The 18,275-nt window shown below is 40.8% G+C and overlaps 1 protein-coding gene across 1 annotated transcript in view; it reads left to right on the top strand.

The window, feature by feature from the left end:
- GBE1 (1,4-alpha-glucan branching enzyme 1) overlaps positions 1 to 18,275 on the top strand; it is a 272,853-nt gene that overhangs the window by 232,651 nt on the left and 21,927 nt on the right. The window contains exons 13-14 of the mRNA XM_054973553.1: positions 8,325 to 8,509; positions 15,227 to 15,357. Of these exons, the coding sequence (XP_054829528.1) occupies positions 8,325 to 8,509; positions 15,227 to 15,357 (316 nt within the window). The remainder of the gene's footprint in view (positions 1 to 8,324; positions 8,510 to 15,226; positions 15,358 to 18,275) is intronic.

Here is an 18,275-nt window from a genome sequence, read left to right as displayed (position 1 = left end):
AACTAACGGTGATAACGGACTGTGAGGTAACTAACAAAGTAAAATATCTGGGTATTGAACTGACTGTGAAAAATATAGATTTATTCAAAAACAACTATGAGAAACTGTGGATACAAATAGAGAGAGACTTGATAAAATGGAATAAATTGAATTTATCATGGTTGGGAAGAATAGCAGCAGTAAAGATGAATGTTTTACCACGAGTGATGTTCTTGCTGCAAACAATTCCAATTATTCGAGACTCAAAACAGTTTGATAAATGGCAAAGGAAAATTTCAGACTTTGTGTGGGCAGGCAAGAAACCACGCGTGAAAATGAAAGTATTACAGGATGCGAAGGAAAGAGGTGGCTTGCAACTGCCCAATATAAGACTATATTATGAAGCAATATGCCTGGTATGGTTAAAAGATTGGATAACGTTAAAAAATCGTAAATTGCTTGCCTTGGAGGGACATAAAAAAATATTCGGATGGCATGCATACATGTGGTATGATAAAGCAAAAGCGGACTCGATGTTTTTGCACCATTATATTCGGAGAAGCCTCTTCACAGTCTGGAAAAAATATAAGGTTTACATGGAAGATGGAATTCCTTCATGGGTGGTTCCGTATGAAGTAATAGATCCGGGAACTGTCGACAATGATCAGCAACATTTAACCTACAAGGAGATAACACAAGTACAACATTCAATGCTAAGAATAAAAACAGAAGAAGAGTCGTCTCCTTGTTATGGATGGTTTCAATATAGACAGATCAGAGATCTTTATAACTCGGACTGTTTAAAAGGAGGTATAAGAATGGAAAATTCTGAATTAGAAGAAGTGATGCTACAAGAAGGCAAGAAAGAAATATCTAAGATTTAAAACTACATCTGAAATGTCATACGGAGGATGAAACAGTTAAAATCCAGTTCGTGAAGTGGGCAATAAACTTTCATAAAGAAATAACAATGGAGGCGTGGGAACACCTGTGGAAAAATACACTGAAGATTTCAACTTGTACGAATATTAAAGAGAATGTATACAAAATGATCTACAGATGGTACTTAACACCAAAGAAAATTGTGCTAGGGAATATGAATATGTCAGACAAATGCTGGAAATGCAAAAAGCATGAAGGATCATTGTACCATATGTGGTGGACTTGTGAAGTAGCTAAGCAATATTGGGGAGATATAACTGAAGTAATTAATGAGATTTTACAAATTCAAATAAATAAGAACCCAGAATTGTTGCTACTGAACTTGGGGATGGAAGTTGTTCCAATGCAGTATAGAACATTGCTATTTTACATGACTACAGCGGCAAGACTTTTGTATGTGCAGAAGTGGAAAGTACAAGAAATACCAACCATAGAAGACTGGATTTACAAATTGCTGTACATGGCAGAAATGGACAAAATGACAAGGAAGCTTAAAGATCTTGACCTAGGACAGTATATTGCTGATTGGGGGAAATTGAAACAATATTTAGAGAAAAAATGGGATGTGAAAGGAGAACTGTGGCAGTTTGCGAATTTCTAAAGGGTGGTGTTGTAAATGGAGGAGAGAAGTGACTTTACCATTAAGGAGGAAATTTAATTATAACAATCTAAGCTAATTTTATGATTAAGAAAATTTGATTTAGAATATATAGTTTAACAAAGGAAAAGTAAAATTGATACTTTAGAAAATTTATACTATATACTATATATAATATATTATGATGTATGGTGTTAGTATATCACACTGCATACTATATTGGGATGTTATGATATGCTATATTATAATGCATGCTATGCTATATTGTATGGAAGAGTATATAACATACTATATTGATAGTATATTTGATAGAGAATATGCATAAAAGAACTAGAACATGTTTAGAGTAAGAGATATTATGATCTGTGTGTTGCAGATAAATATATGTTATGTTATATTACAATGCATGCTATGCTATATTGGATGGTATAGTATATAACAAATACTATATTGATAGTATATTTGATAGAGTATATGCATAAAAGAATTAGAATATGCTTAGAGTAAGAGATATTATGATCTATGTGTTGCAGGAAAATATAAGTGAAATAGAATTAAGCAATAAAAGGGGGCAAGTGTTGGAAAGCTGTTGGAAGTCAATAGGGAGGGGGGAGGAAAAGGGTGGGGAACAGAACTAATTAGATATGAAGGGAACGTATGTATCAAATTTGAAAATTCAAACTCACCAATAAAATTTTTAAAAAAAAAGAAAATCTGTTATGTGACTCGGATGAAAAACTGATTAAAAAGATGTATGTATTTCTAATGCAAATGAAGAAAAATGAAGGGGTAGAAGAATATAAGAACAAATGGACACAAAATTTAGGATATAGTATTGATCCAGTGCAATGGAATAAGATATGGAAAGTGAATGTTAAAATAACCAAGCCTATGGCGTTTAATGAAAATTTATATAAGATATTCTATAGATGGCATTTAACACCGGATAGACTTGCTAAAATGTATAAAAACGTATCTAATAACTGCTGGAAGTGTAAGAAACATAAGAGAACATTTTATCATATGTGGTGGTCTTGCAAAGAGGTACGTAAATTTTGGATAATGGTTCATAGATTCTTACAAACATTTTAACAGATTGTAATTGCCCACCCAGTCAGGAAAAAAGAGGTGGACACAAGGCTTGGGTAATAAAGGGCCACTTTTATTAATACAGAACAACAACTGTCAATATGGCAAGGGATCTAACTGCGGTACAGGTCAAGCCCAGGTGTTCGCGCCAGGACTGCCACCTCAACCTGTCTGTGCGAGCCCCAATGCCCCAGGTGTGAGCCATCCAAGTGCATGGCTGTAACCTGGCCAGCCAGGCAAATAGTCCCCCCCTTAAAGCTCCAACCACTCCGCCATGAAGCTGAGGGAAGGATTTGTCCGGGGGTCCGAGCGTCAGTCTGCCCTCTCAGCCAGTCGCCATGAAGCCCACCAGCCGATCCAGACAGACCCCACTCCCCCTACTGGGGCAATGCCAAGGGTGCTCACCAGCCTACTCCCTTTTTCCAACTCTGATCTGCCACGGGCAGTGCCAAGCCTCTCCTTAGGCCCTCGGACCCCAACTTAAACGCAGCCAGTCTGGCACGAAGATCCCTAAATTTGTCAGCAGGCAAGCATGATACCTGGTGGACAGTGTCCAATTCAATGCCCAAAAAAGTTAAGGTTGTTGAGGGGCCTTCAGTCTTTTCATGTGCCAGGGGAACTCCCAATTCATTGGCCAGACTGACGAAGCCAGCCAAGAGGTGGGCACACTGACCGGTGCCCGCTGGCCCCACAAAAAGAAAATCATCCAGGTAATGAGCCGTATCCCGGCAATGAAGCCGATGTTGCAAGGCTCATTCAGGGAAAGAGCTGAAACACTCAAAGGCCGCACAGGATATAGAGCACCCCATAAGGAATGCCCTATCCATATAGTACTGGCCTTTGAAAGAAAAGCCCAGCAGCTCAAAATCTTCTGGATGAACAGGGAGAAGATGAAAAACTGACTTAATGTCATATTTCGCCATCTCCACTCCTACCCCACATCGCTGCACCACCCTGACCGCTTGGTCAAATGTAGTGTAGCGAACTGAGCATAAGTGCTCAGGAATGCCATCATTCACAGAACCCCTCCTGGGGTACGACAGGTGGTGAATTAAACTAAATTCACCCACTGCTTTCTTGGGCACCACACCAAGGTTGGGAAACCCACAAACAGGGCACCGGGGGTAATGGGAAGGGACCCAAGACCCAGCCCTCCATACATTCCGTAGCGATTTTGGCACGAACAATCTCTTCCATGCCAACAGTGGACCGAAGATTAGTCGACGTAAAGGGAATCCTGGTGCCTTGAAATGGAATTCGAAAACCAAATTGAAAACCATCTAACAGAAACAAGGCGTCCTGTCGCCTAGGATAATCTTCCAACAGTTGCCTAAGAACCCTCACCCTTATTGGGCTGGGTCCCTTCATTAACCTGCTGCTGGTTACTGCTTCCTGCACCTCCTCCACCACTACATCTGCCCCCCCTTCTAGATTGCCTGGGGCAAGACATGAACAGGTATGGTCCACCACAGATCGGACACTGGTGTCAGAAATTACAAGATTTCCTGGAACATTCCCCCTGGTAACTGTACTCTCAACAAAGTAGGCGGGGTTGAACCACCTGCCCCGCAGGAACACGGGAGCTAATCAAAGCCTGAGACTTGTGAACTAGATGACCACTGTCAGATCGGTCACCCAAATTGAGCTTAGTATGGGACATGACCTACAGCCACAACTGCTGGTGAATTCAGTCCCACAGCATACCTGGATTATGGGTGGCCCTCATCCAGAACTCCTCATCATACTGGAGCCATGCTCCACCTGAGAAGTCTGTATATCCCATGAAAATAATATCAGTGTATTGAAAAAGGGGGACAACCCTCCAAGGTTGTGCATGCACCAAAACCCCAGCGTAGATCAGCATACCCAGTAACCAATTCAACCAGTTACTGTCCAACTTTCTACGCTTAAGCTTCTCCTTATCCTTTTCATCTAGATCCTCCTTATCCTTCTTCTCCAGCTCCCTGAAGAGAAGCGTAAAGAGATCCACATATTCCCCATGCAAGATTTTAGCCCTAGTAGCTTGCGTGAGATGATCACCCAGAGGGAGCGTAGTGTCCCCAAAAGGCAGAGTACTAAATGGTACTGAGCCATACCCCATTCCTCCCTGGTAAGGGTTCCATAGCATTGTGGGATAGCCCTGGCAAGACTGCTTAGCCCCACCATACCACCCAAAAGGTGCATTGGCTGTTGTCACCTGCGTAGTAGGAGCCTGACCCCCAAATTGACCCCACCAAAAAGGCTGTGCACAGGATGACCCTGAGGAAGCTGTGGCTGAAGCTTGCGATACACTTGCCTGAGATGATGGTGTGTGTGAAGGGGAAATCGTGGAAGGGATACTGCCCATAGCCTATGGCTCCCATGGCCAGGCCAAAGGCTGATTAGCAGTAGACCTACCTGTGCCCTCAGACACGCACCTTGAGATTGCTCCAGGGCAGCCAAGCATGCCCTGATGTCCTGCAGAGAGAAATCCTCATCCTTAGAAGAGGACAAAGCAGGAACAGCCCCTTTTGGAGCCGGCCAGCGAGCTGGCTGTTTGCCCTTTGAGGGCCCCTTTGCCTTACCCTTGGGCATTGCGAGCGATAAACTGCCTAAATTGACCGCCAAAAAAACCCTCCTAAGATGGCTGCCAACTGCAGGAATGCTCAATTAATGCACCTAAGATGGCCGCCTCAGAACACAGCACTGAGTACTACTGCCCAAAATGGTCACCGTCAAAAATTCAACCGCCCAAATGGCAGTTGGGCAAAGTAACTGAATAAGCCTATAAAGAGCAAGGCACACCCTTAACAAAAATAAGGCCGTTTAATTGATGCCACTGAGGCCCCTAAATGGCCTGATGGCTTGGGAGGCTTGCGCCACGCAGCTCACCACCACGCAATGGAGGCGGTAAAGGCATGTAGCTAGAAGACCTCCAAATCGCCTAAAACAGCCCCAGTCACTAACTAAAAGCTGCAGCCTAAATGCCCCCTACAGCTGCTCACAGAACCTTGCGGCCACGTCAGAGGCGAACAGAGCTGCTACAGCCATTCTCAGCCTTTGATGTCGCTCCGATGAACTGCAGGCCACCTGATGCCACAGTATCCTTTTGATGCCGCTGCCGCCGCCGCTTCCCAGCTGGCCTGCAGCTCATCAAGCTCTGTGGTCGCCTCTCGCTCTCTCTCCTGACTCGTCCCTCAGCCGGCCTGCTTGGACAGAGAGAAGGCAAACACGTCCTTCACCACTGAGCAACAGACACCGACTGAGCTCCTAAGGGACAGTGGAGCCGCCTTCTGCAGGCACAGCTCCGCCCCCCAGTGCACAGTTGAATGTCGGGAGAAGAACCAACGCCGCTTTGTCCTTTGTGGGCCAGCAAAAATGGCCCCTGTCAGCAGGAGCCTTGTCCGCTGTCCAGGAGGGCCCGATTCCATTGAAATCTGAAATATTTTTGTTAAATTGTATACCAGAAGATTTGGACAAAGATCAGAAATAGTTTATTATACATGTAGTGACAGCAGCAAGAATTCTACTAGTATTTTATTGGGAAAGACCAGTAATAGCCCAGCAGGAGAAGCTAATAACGAAGATAATGGAGAATGCAGAACTAGACAAACTAAGTTTACTAATGAAAGGACAAATGGAAGAAGACTTTGCTGCACCATGGACCCCCTTTTACAACTGGATGAGAAACAAATATAAAGATTCGAATGTAGTAATTATATGAAGGCAATATTTTAATTTCTTACTAGCAATCACAGTTAAGTGATGAGCAGTGTGGAAAATGTGTATAAGCAGAATGCTGTTTCAAGCAGAATGTATGATATTTTTGTCTCTTGTTTTCCCCCTTTCCCCTACCCCTAATGGAAAAACTAATAAAACATATTTAAAGGAAGGAAGGAAGGAAGGAAGGAAGGAAGGAAGGAAGGAAGGAAGGAAGAGAAAGAAAGACCAGTGGGGAAAAATTTTAACCTTCCAGGACATTCAGTTGCTGACCTAAAAGTAACAGTTATACTGCAGAGGAATTTCAAAGGGAGATTAGAAAAAGACTGCTGAATTGCAACTGGTGACGAAACTCAAGACAATGCATCCACCTGGACTGAATCGAGACATTGGCTTCCTGTCTCATTACCAATGCTATTCTCTATACCCACAATCCCTCTACATACCCCACACTATTCAATTACACCTTCCATTGTCATTCACCAGCTATTATCATTCAGCTTCTGCAATCACCCCACTCTCCAAGATATAAGGACAGATGGGTTCACATTCTAGCTTAATCTGAAGAAGTGAGCTGTGACACACAAAAGCTCATACCTTGCCAAAAATTTTGTTATTCTTATAGGTGCTACTGGACTCTTGCTCTTTTCTACTGCTACAGACAGACTAACAGCTACCCATCTTGATCTAATTCTTGTGTAAGTGAAGGTTTGATGGTCTCTGGCAATCTTAAGCGTGTCTAAGTCAGTTATAGATCAAGATGGGTGCCCGTATTAGTCTGTCTATTGCAGTAGAAAAGAGCAAGAGTCCATTAGCACCTATAAGACTTACAAAGGTTAGTCTTCAAAGACTGGGCATGTAAAGGTATCTGAAGAAGTGAGCTGCAACTCACGAAAGCTCATACCCTACCATAAATTTTGTTAGTCTTATAGGTGCTACTGGACTCCTGCTCTTTTCTGTTCGCTCAGTCAGTTATGTGTTTCTTTGTCCTCTACAACCAGCCAGCACATAGTAAGAAGAGAATTAGTTTGAACAGAACACAGTGTTTCACGAACTTCTGTCATCCTTGAAGACCCTTTGTCTGGCTGCAGATTTTCCTTGGCTCCTAATAATAGGAAAGAGAGGAGCATCCCTTTCTAGAGAACTTACTCATTTTTTCTGTGTATGAACAAGTATATTTGTTTCAGCGTCTTTTCAAAGATTGGGCATGTAAAGTAGTATGTCTTCTTTTACTTTAAGGACTTTACTGCTTAGGGTCTTAGGGCCAGCTATTACTATTCACTTAAAACTTGATTTCTCTTAACTATATCACAAATGATATGGAAACTAAAGGAGAACTTTCTTTGAATTATTAGCAATATTAAAAGATTATGTCTGTATTTTAATGGTTCAGGGAGGAACTTTGGAAAGTAGAGCTTCCTACAGCCTTGGATAAACATAGTAAAGATGAAGAATTTTGCTTTGCAATTTTTTATTATTTCCTTGTTAGCAACATTAACAACAACAACAACAACATTCGATTTATATACCGCCCTTCAGGACAACTTAATGCCCACTCAGGGCGGTTTACAAAGTATGCTATTATTATCCCCACAACAAACACCCTGTGAGGTGGGTGGGGCTGAGAGAGCTCCAGAGAACTGCAACTAGCCCAAGGTCACCCAGCTGGCTTCAAGTGGAAAGAGTGGGGAAATCAAACTCTGCTCTCCAGATTAGAGTCCCGCACTCTTAACCACTACACTAAACTGGCTTGTTATAAAATCTATGCTATCTTCTATGTCTGTGATCTTTAAAGCATACTATGGGCACACCTATCAACATACTAATTAGTAGTCAGAATTTCTACAGTCTAATAGAAGGGTCATTATAGTACAGCATTTGAAAATGTACAGCATTTGAAAATATTTCAAATATTGTTTGAAAAATAAAATATAGCTTGGAATAATGTGTCAAACTAGTGAGCATTGTTGCAAATACATTTATTTGCATGCTTTCATTTGTATTTTTTTAAATATAGGAAACGAGTTTGGTCATCCAGAATGGTTAGACTTTCCCAGACGAGGCAATAATGAAAGCTACCATTATGCTAGGAGACAGTTTCATTTAGCTGACGATCAACTTCTTCGCTATAGATTCCTAAATGCATTTGACAGAGATATGAACAAATTGGAAGAAAGATGTGGCTGGCTTGCATCTCCACAGGTAAACAATATACAGTAAAAATGTTAGGTATTTGTCACTAACATTTTGTATGTTTAGAACTTCAGTATCAAAGAAACTGCATCTAAACATTGCAAAACAGCTCTTTATTATGCACTGTAATGCCCCTAACATATTTTCAAAAATAATCCAGAATCACATCCTGTTTATTGTATTGGAATATCTCCATCCCCTTCTATTTGAGATCTTGAAAAAATGTTATTAAAGTTAATATATCTCTGAATTTTTAAAAATTATTGTGGCAACATATTGATGTAAATATCTTCCTGACTTTAGAAAAATATTTTGGTTAATTTGTTCTTTTTGCCTCCTGAATATCAAGATTCTAGTTATCTTTACAACTAGCCAACTAATAGATCCTATGAACAGGTCAGATAATGTTTGATTGAATTACAGGTAATTGCAAGAACTACTCAGTTACATGGAACAGTTCAAAAAGGGCTGTATAAATTCTTAGCAATAATAACTATAAGAGATACTGAGAAAATGTGTGTTTAGGTACTTGTGTTAGCAAGAGGAAGAATTACAACCAATACATGGAATTTCATAAAATGACCAGTGCTTATAAAATTCACTTCGTACTAAACTACTTAGTCAAAAGTAACAGTGCGCTGTTAATTGCTTTTCAGATTTGGTGGTCAGCTCATTTCTGAGAGCATATTCCTTTTGTTAATACTCAGCATTCAAGGGAATGGACAATATCTATGATGAGATTGACATAAAATAAATCTGCCTTCTATTCTTCCTGGCCCTGAAGCTACCACCTATAATCAATCTGACTGCATCTAATCTTACTCCATCAAAACAGAATTGTTACATACTAGAGGTGGGCACAAATCAGGAAAATACCGAGTCATGCAGTTCGTGGTTTGTCATGTTTCACTAACCACAAACTTTCGCGAACTTGCCCCAGTTTGAAAAATGGGTTTGTTTGGTTCATGAAAATGTCACTTCTGGGGCAGCAGGTCACTTCCGGGGCTGCAGAAAGCCCATCCCCCCTCTTGCCTAGGAAACTAATTGATCGGCGCCAGACTGTCTGCAATGATGAACCAAAAACAAACCAAATGAGCCAGCCTAAAGTTCATAGCAGTTCATCAGAAATGGGCTCTTATGAACCACTGGTACACGAACTATGAATCGGCCCAGTTCATGATGACTTTTGATTCGTATTTTGGTTCATGCCCTCTGTTACATACATTTTAAAAGTGAGTAATGGCAAAATAATATTAGGATTAAGGGTGTGCACAGGAAAAAAAATGGTTGTTTCGGTTCAGTAAAACCAATCTGAGGAAAAAATCTAGGGAATACTGAATTTATTCTCCAGTTCAGTTAGATAATGCAGTAAAATTTGGCCATTATTTCCTATGAGAAATTCAATTCAGAAATTTCCAGTAGCCTGGAGGGGGTCATTTTTGGATCAAATTTCACCAAATTTTCAGGGGACTTCCTATTAACTATCCTCTAATAACCCCTCCCATTTTATGCATATTGTACCCAGAAGGGGCATTTTATGGCCCCCCCAAAGAAGGCATTCCCAGCATTTCCCCTGTGGGGAAAACTATCTGGGGGCTATCCAGGGGGCTGGGGTGGCATTTTGCAAGCAGAATCCATTGAATTTGCAGCAGTCCTACTCCTAACTGTTCTCTAATGACCCCACAAGTTTCATGAAAATCGGACCATAAGGGGCTATTTTAAAGCTTCCCAAAGAAGGTGCCCCCAGCCACCTCCAAGCTCAACTGTTCCCTATTGGGAAAATCAACAACTAGCCAATCTTAAAAACACTATAAAATTTCACACTTCACAACTCTCTTAGGAGAGAGTACACAGTGGTTAAGTGGTTTGACTGTGAATCAGCACTTTCCTGATTCAAATCCTACTACTGCCATGAGCTCAGTAGGTGGCATTGGGTAAACCACTCCTCTCAGCCCCAGTTCCCCAGCTGTATTGTGGTGATAATAATAACACTGACTTGTTCATCACTCTGCATGAGGCACTGATCTGTCTAGAAGAGCGGTATATAAGCGCAGTTGTTGTTGTTATTTGCAAACTGAACCAAGCACCCCAACAAACACCCCCCCAGAAGAACAACCAACAACAATTGAACACCTAACCAAACTTCTATGCCAACAGAAAACAGAACCCAGGGGAAAAAAACACCTACCAAACTTCTACAAAGAAAGCCCAGCAACAGGGTGGGAAACACTCCTCCCCAGAAGAACAAGCGAATTTTGTCAGACTATGGAATCCCCGTTATCTAGAGTTCGTCTCCCCCTTCTGTAAGAAGCACAAGTTTCTTGATTTCAAAAGGTTTATTGAGAGACTAGGCTCTGACACAAGTATCCATATTCCAAGGCCTAAAAAGGATCTTGACTGAACACAGATGTTGTTGAGAATGAGAGACAAAACGAAACTGGCAATACATCAAACCCCTCGTTCCCAGCCTCCCCCCACAGTTCTGTATGTTGACAACGTGGACGTGGGAAGGCTCGGGTTGTCAAGGTCTTTGGCTGAAGAGACAGATAAGAAGTATCCTCTCCCATGGAAAATGCGGTCAAAACAACATCTGGACCTGGAGGGAGAAAAAGCTTAACAACTACGATTTTAACCAGAGTTAAAAGAGATCCTGACAAATTTTAACCAGAGTTAAAAGAGATCCTGACAAATTTAATAAAATTAACAGGAACTATACAATTCCAAACAAATTGCTCCAAACAGGATAAAACAACCCCTCCAGAAAAACAAGCAACAAAATGAACAGTAAATATAACCAACTTCAAAAGCCTGAAATTAGCCCCCCCTACACAAAAGCCCAACCAAAACCCTTCCCACACACACAGCAAAAAACCAGGGTTTTTTTGTTTTTGTTTTTAAATTTATTTTCTAATTACTAACATCAAAACTACAAACAGAAAAAGGAAACAAGGGGAGAGGGAAAAAACAATATAAGAACACAAACTACAACTACAAGTATTGAATTCCCTTCATAATACAATTATTTAAAGTTAAACTTTCTAATATGCTATTAGATTGGTAGATCTTATACGATACAAACTACAGTCAGGATCAGGTCTTCTCCCCTCCCCCCCGCGTCTCGGTCTCAGTTCTCTTTGAACAGCTACAATAGCTGCGCTCACTCCCTCCTCCCCACTCCCCCCTTCAGATTCTGGATCTTCTTGCTCGAACTCTTGATGATTAAGCCCAAAATCCTTCAGCTGTACTTCCGATATTATCTTGTAGGCTTGGTCTTTATATCTAAACCAGATGCCTTCCGGAAATAACCATTTGTATTTTATATCACGATTTCTCAGAAGAGCTGCAAACCTTTTGTATTTCAATCTTCTTTTCCGAGCTAGAAATGGAACGTCCTTCAATATCTTAACCTTGTTGCCAAGAAAGTCCAAGTCCACGTTGGTCGAATTGTATAAAATGGTGTCCCGAGTCTTCTTAGATGAAAAATCAATAATAACCTCGCGAGGCAGCTGACGCTTCGTTGCATATTTTGAAGATGTCCGACGGACTTCCAGAATATCGCTTTTTAACTCTTCTTTAGTTGCCTTTGCGAATGACGCCAAAAGTTCCGACACCAAATCCTTTAAATTTTCACTTTCCTCCTCCTTCACATTCTGTAAACACAATACCGTCTGAGCACGATCCACTTGTAGTCTTATCAATTGATTCTCCAAAAGCTTTACTTCTTTGTTTGTAGCTCTCATGAGTGTTGCATTTTCACGAGCAGATTCCTCTGCCTTGAGCACTACATCTTTAATGGTTTTCACTTCATTTTCAACCGAGCCAACCCTTTGTCCGATTTCATTTAGCTTATCAACAAAGGGCTTCATAGCTTCAACGACCGACCGTTTAACCACCTCTTCAAGAGTCTCTCCCTTCCCCTACAACACAGCCGAAACCGATTTGCCCACAGCAGGGCTCTGCTTTTTCGTCGCCATCTTAGGGGGGGGGGGAGTCCGCCAACTAAGTTCCAAAACTCAATGAAGGGGAAGATATCCGAGTCTTCTTAAGCTTCAACTCCCACCAATCCTTCGCATACGCTTAGAGTAACAGAAGGGATCCACTTACTTACAGGTTTTCACCTTAAATCTGCTTATTGCCGTTCTCCATGGCCCGGCAGCACGCGATGTGCTTCACAAGTCTGCCAGCCTCCATAGGAGCAGACGGGCTATTTACCCCCTGGATCGACTTCAGGGGGCTCTTCCCGCAGCACTCCGGACCCTGACCCCCTACCTGGGAATCCTGGGGGTTAACCCTCGCAGGTCAGCCACCCAGTCAGGCTGCTCGGCCGCTTCCTCCCGGACCTGCGGAGAGGAGCGTCCGACATGGCCGGGAAAACGAAACCGAATTGCAAAAACCAGTTTTTAAAATGAAAACTAAAAAATCATTTCCCTCCCTCATCCCTATCCTCCCAGACACCAGGTCAACTCCTTCCCCCCAAAGAGAGAAAAAACTTAGTGAGTCTATGACTCTCATACCAGACAGCAGCCAGGAATCTATTCCACTCCCTGGGAAGCAGGATCCAGTCACAGTCCAAAGCAGGCCAGGAGAGAAAGCCAATAGCCAGCAGCAGCAAGCAGGCAGTGTCAGTCTCCAGGTCAGAGCAAAATGGAGGCTGGCTGAAGCAAGCCTCCTAATTTAACTCCTTCAAGCAGTTTTTAAAAGGCACTCTCCTTCTGGAGAATCCTGTTGGCCAGAGAAGAAGAGCTGCTGCAAGGATTGGTCATTCACACTCCCTTCCCCCTTCTGCCTCTGACTCACTCCCTCTCCCTTCTCCTCCTCCCTCCCATCTGGCAAAAAAAAGACAGGAAGCACTGCTTCTTTGCAAAAAAACAGCAAGGAAATGCATTTCCACGCCTCCCAAATTTTATCAAATTTTACCAAATACATTCAGTAAACTTAAATTTGATGATACCAAATTTTACCTAATCATGTAAAATTCAGTAATTTTTACTCGACACCGAACCCGAATTGCACATCCCTAATTGGGATATCCATTGTTACAGAATTCCATTAGAAGTGCTGTGCTTTTTGCCATGTAAAAGATCAGTGGAGTCTAAATCAGATCCAGCAACAGCTTATGTTACGGTGTTCTTTCTCTCTCTGAATGAATTTTCAGGAGGTAATACAAACTGCTGAAATGTCTAAACATGTTGGTTCTGGAACATTCAATATGTTTTTTCAAATCATTCTAGATCTTGGATATTTAAAATCTCATTTGTGAACCTGACAGGAAAAAACATTGTCATTAGAAAAATAAATATACTCCCAATAATATTGCGTACTTCCGAAAGCCACCCACATAAAGGTTGGTTCAGAATTTTTCAAGGAAATTACTGTTCAAACCAGCCTTCTGCTTCTACCTGAATTCTTCATTCCTCCCATAATCCAACCCTATGTATATTTACTCAATTCTAAGTAAGTCTTAATTCTAAGTACTGAGGAAACCTACTCTGTTATATGCTTAAGAACTGCTGGCTTGTAAACTAGAGTTTACTAGCAGAAGATTCTTTTCTCCAATGGTGATCGCAATCATTAAGAATCTGCCATCTTCCGCAGTTCTCATTCTTGATTTCCTTGTTTAATCTTTTTTTTCTTTCCTGAACACTTTTTGTGTTACATTAATTTGATTAGGCTCTGTTTTTTCTTAATAATCTTTCCAAACACAGAAGTGGTACATTTAAACGTCTAGCATTTAAAAGTCATAGCATTCAGATGTACAAACATAATAGCCCCACTCCAGCCTGAAGTCATGTGCTCATCCTCAGGCAGGGATCTTATGATGTTGTTTATGTTGTGCGTCTGTCTGGCCACTGTGGAAGCTGTCCTCAGTACTGGTACTTGCTTCCTCTGCCACTAGCAGTTCCATGTGGAAATACTAGTAGCAGAGAATACTCACCACAGTAGTCAGAGAGAATCACAAGGGGAGCAACAGCATACAACTTGAGCCATGATTATATCTTACCTCTTCTCATCTTGAAACTGTTCTTCTTTAATGCCTGTCAGCAAAGTTCATCTTCTAAAATACATGTGTAACAAGCTGTACTGTAAATATGCTACAGAGATACTTACTGAAAATAATTTGCCCTGTTATAATGGTTTACATCATCAGGTGTTCATTTTGGGGTTTTCTTGTTTGTTAAGCAAGGAGGCACTTTCTAGGCTTGCATGGTTCCAAGTTCCTGCTCTGGAATGAAACGGACAAAGAAATTGGCAAACAGTTTACCATTCAAAACAACTTGGGCAGTATTTCCTTGCCACACCTCTTAATATTCTTGTCAACAGTAAAATTCTGTGTAGCATTAAATCTCCATCAGTCTATCTGTTGGTCTAAACAAGAAGGAACATACTTGAAAGAGCCGTAAAGAAAAGAACAGGCACCTTTGAAATAATTTTATCTTCACATGTCATTGTGAGGAAAGTTCTCTCCTCACCTTTTTTCTATAGCTCAAGTGAAATATATAAACTGACATGTTATTCCTTTTTTCTTTTACAGCTTACCTGGCTCTTTAAAAGTTAACGCCATAGTTTTATGATCTGAATGGTTATATAGTTACACTGCAAGAAATGTGCTATGTACATTTAAACTTTTTCCCTTTTCCTTTTCCTTTCTTAACAGTTTCTTGGTTGAACACAGTATAGCGGCAACATGGACTCCAATTAAAAAATGTCCTTTTAAATCTTTTTCAGGCTTACGTGAGTGAAAAACATGAATCAAACAAAGTCATTGCTTTTGAGAGGGCAAATCTCTTGTTTATATTCAATTTCCACCCATCTAAAAGCTTTACAGATTACAGAGTGGGTGTACACACACCAGGAAAATATCCTTTGTTTAACTGTTGAGTAACATTAAAAATGTAGTTCATAATAATAAACACATTACTAGAAATTAAGTTTTATATATTCTGTGTTTAAAATTTGATTTCACACTTCAGTGAAAACACTTAATTTATATTTGTGAGTTAAGTGTAAATTCTGGGATAGTGACTCAAAACAACAGTTTTATACTTGTAAATGCATATGTTTATGAATCGTGGATTGTGTTTGCTGCACATTGTGAAACAAAGTACATATGGTATCATTCTTGGAAGCATATGTAGGAATTATGGCATGCAATCTCTTAGCTGTATTGGGGTCAGTAAAAGTTATTTATGCCATCCGTGTGTGTTTGCTTACTCAGTTAGCGAACAGATAGATACTTACATAACAAGCTTACAACTTAGTTTGACAGTACAAAAATGAAAGAAAGGATGAATTCCAGAGCCCCATCATGCCTTTTCTGTTGCCTGACTCCCTGGTGAGCTGTATCCAGACTTCAGTTACCATGTGTGTCCCATGACCAGCATGTAACTCTGCTATTCAAGACTCTTATTTATTTTACAAAATTTATACCTGACCTTTCTGCCCTCATAATGGCTATTATGACCACTAATGAATTAAAAACATACTTTAAAAAAATCACATCTAAAACCAACCAAAAAAACCCATCTTTAAACTAGAGCTAAAATACACATACAAAAACATTGGTCAGGAAGAAGGGATCACTGAGGGAATGCCAGACAAAACAAAAGGGCAATCCTGCATTTGGTCCGTGGGTTGATGGACTCAGGAATTAGGCTCCCAGCCCTCGATGGGGCACCATTAACACCAGTGCCGACGGTAAGGAGTCTGAACATGGTTCTGGATGCCTCTCTGTCAGTGGAGGCCCAGGTCACAGCAGTTGCCAGATTTGCATTTTTCTGTCTTCATCAGGTCAGGCAGCTAGTCCCCTATTTCTTGACCCCCGACCTAACTGCAGTGATCCAAGCAACAGTCACCTCCAGATTGGATTACTGTAACTCACTCTGCACAGGACTACCCTTGAGACTGATCTGTATTAGAGCCTCCAAAGATGTCCTGTGCAGAGAGCCTCCAAAGATGACCAGCATGGACAGGTAAGTTCATATGGGAGAAGGCAGTCTTTAAGGGATGTTGGCCTCAAGCAGTACCAATACCTTGAGATGTCCAGCTACTGTGAAACAAGATGCTGGACTACATGAAAAATTGATCTTATTCAGCAGGGCTCTTCTGATGTTGTCACAGGAGACAGCACTTCCCATTCTGAGCAGGCAAACAGACAACAAAATGATAAGTCTCATCTACCGCCTCAGAGCGGTAGATGAGACTTATCATCTATAACATTTAATGTATTGCTTTAGTTTTGTTTTTGTTGTGTTCACTTGCCCTTCTTTTAATATTCCCTACAAGAAGAGCAGGAGTTGCAGAAACACCAGAGAACTAGGTAGTTTTTCTTCTTTCCCAAGGAAGAAGTAGACTGTTAAGTGCAGGACTATGTTCTAGTGGTGCATGATTATTCCATTACCCCATCCTGCATCACCCAGATGGGAGCATAAGCAGTCTGGAAAATAGGCACTGAGGAGTAACAGAATGGCTTTAGTACACAGGATGGGATGGTTAATAGATTAGGGACGGGGCTGCCATGGAACATCACAGAAATGGTTTCTATGTATAAAGGGGAATCTCTTAGTTTTTGCCCTTCAGCGTGCATGATAATGTCACTGCCATTGTTCATTTGTGCCTGAAACATATGTTGAATTCTTTTTTAAAAGTTATTTAAATTGTGCAAGGGAAAATATGTTCATTCTCTTATAAGGCTTCTAGTTTCATGTACTGCACAAAGCATCAAAACAGCTTAATAGCTAGAGTGAAGCAGATTCCTAGCACGGATGGAGGAATGTGTCAGCTGGCTAGCTAAGTAAATAATGCTAGATGTGTTCTGAGATCTCTGGAATATTAACATTAAAATTCAGGTAGTTGTATTTCTTAAAGATGTAAATTTAAGCTCCCTGACATTTGCAACCTGCACCTAGAGCTTCTAATGAGCAAATAAGGTCACTTGAATGAGTCACTGGAGTGTGATTGCCCAAGGCAAAGATGTTTCTTTGTAGCTCCTTGGTTAGCTCTGTGCTTTGAAGTACCGTTATGTAACTGTCCCAGATTATTAGAATTCAAGCTTTTATATAAAATGAAGACAAAGAATTTAATTTAGGATCAGCGAAATGCCAAGTTTCATCAAGTTGCTTCATATGTTAAGGTTAATATCAGTGAATGAGAATATTTCTACTTAATATTGAAGTTCACTTCTTAAAAAAGATTTTAGAAGTAAACATAGATTTTTAGCAACGTGAGGCCATCTGATGGCAGGTTAGCATGATATCTTCCTCCTTCTTACTTGGTTTCTGTGTAGATGCACATACATGATTTTACACATACCTTCTGGAAAGCTCCCCTGCTTTCCTCAAAGAAGGCTTTTTGCACAGTCCCAGATATGGAATTATTCAGGTACCCCAATTCCTGGTAAGTACAAATTTGTCTTTACCATTGCACTATAAGGTGCAAACCCTCTGTTTTTAGAGGGTTTTGGTTTTGTTTGGAGGGGTTAGCTTTTTTCATTAGAGTTAGGTAACTTGGACTGAAAGAAATTTGCTATTTTAATATGGAACAAATTGGAGGCAGGAATTAGTGTTGGTGAGCTTTAGTGGTGATACTACCATTATAACTATTGAAAATGTGTCAGATTATTCCTTTGGATTTAATCATGAAGTTTGTTCTTTGGGCTATAGAATTTAAAGAAGATATTAACTGAACATTATAAGAAAACTAGAGGATATGAAAACAGAAGTCATATAATACTTTTACTAGCACCAACCAGAACGGCAGTATGAAAGCCTTCAAGTTC

Source organism: Eublepharis macularius, chromosome 3, assembly GCF_028583425.1.
Source record: "Eublepharis macularius isolate TG4126 chromosome 3, MPM_Emac_v1.0, whole genome shotgun sequence".
Classification (NCBI taxonomy): Eukaryota; Metazoa; Chordata; class Lepidosauria; order Squamata; family Eublepharidae; genus Eublepharis; species Eublepharis macularius.
This window is presented reverse-complemented; position numbering and strand designations above follow the sequence as displayed.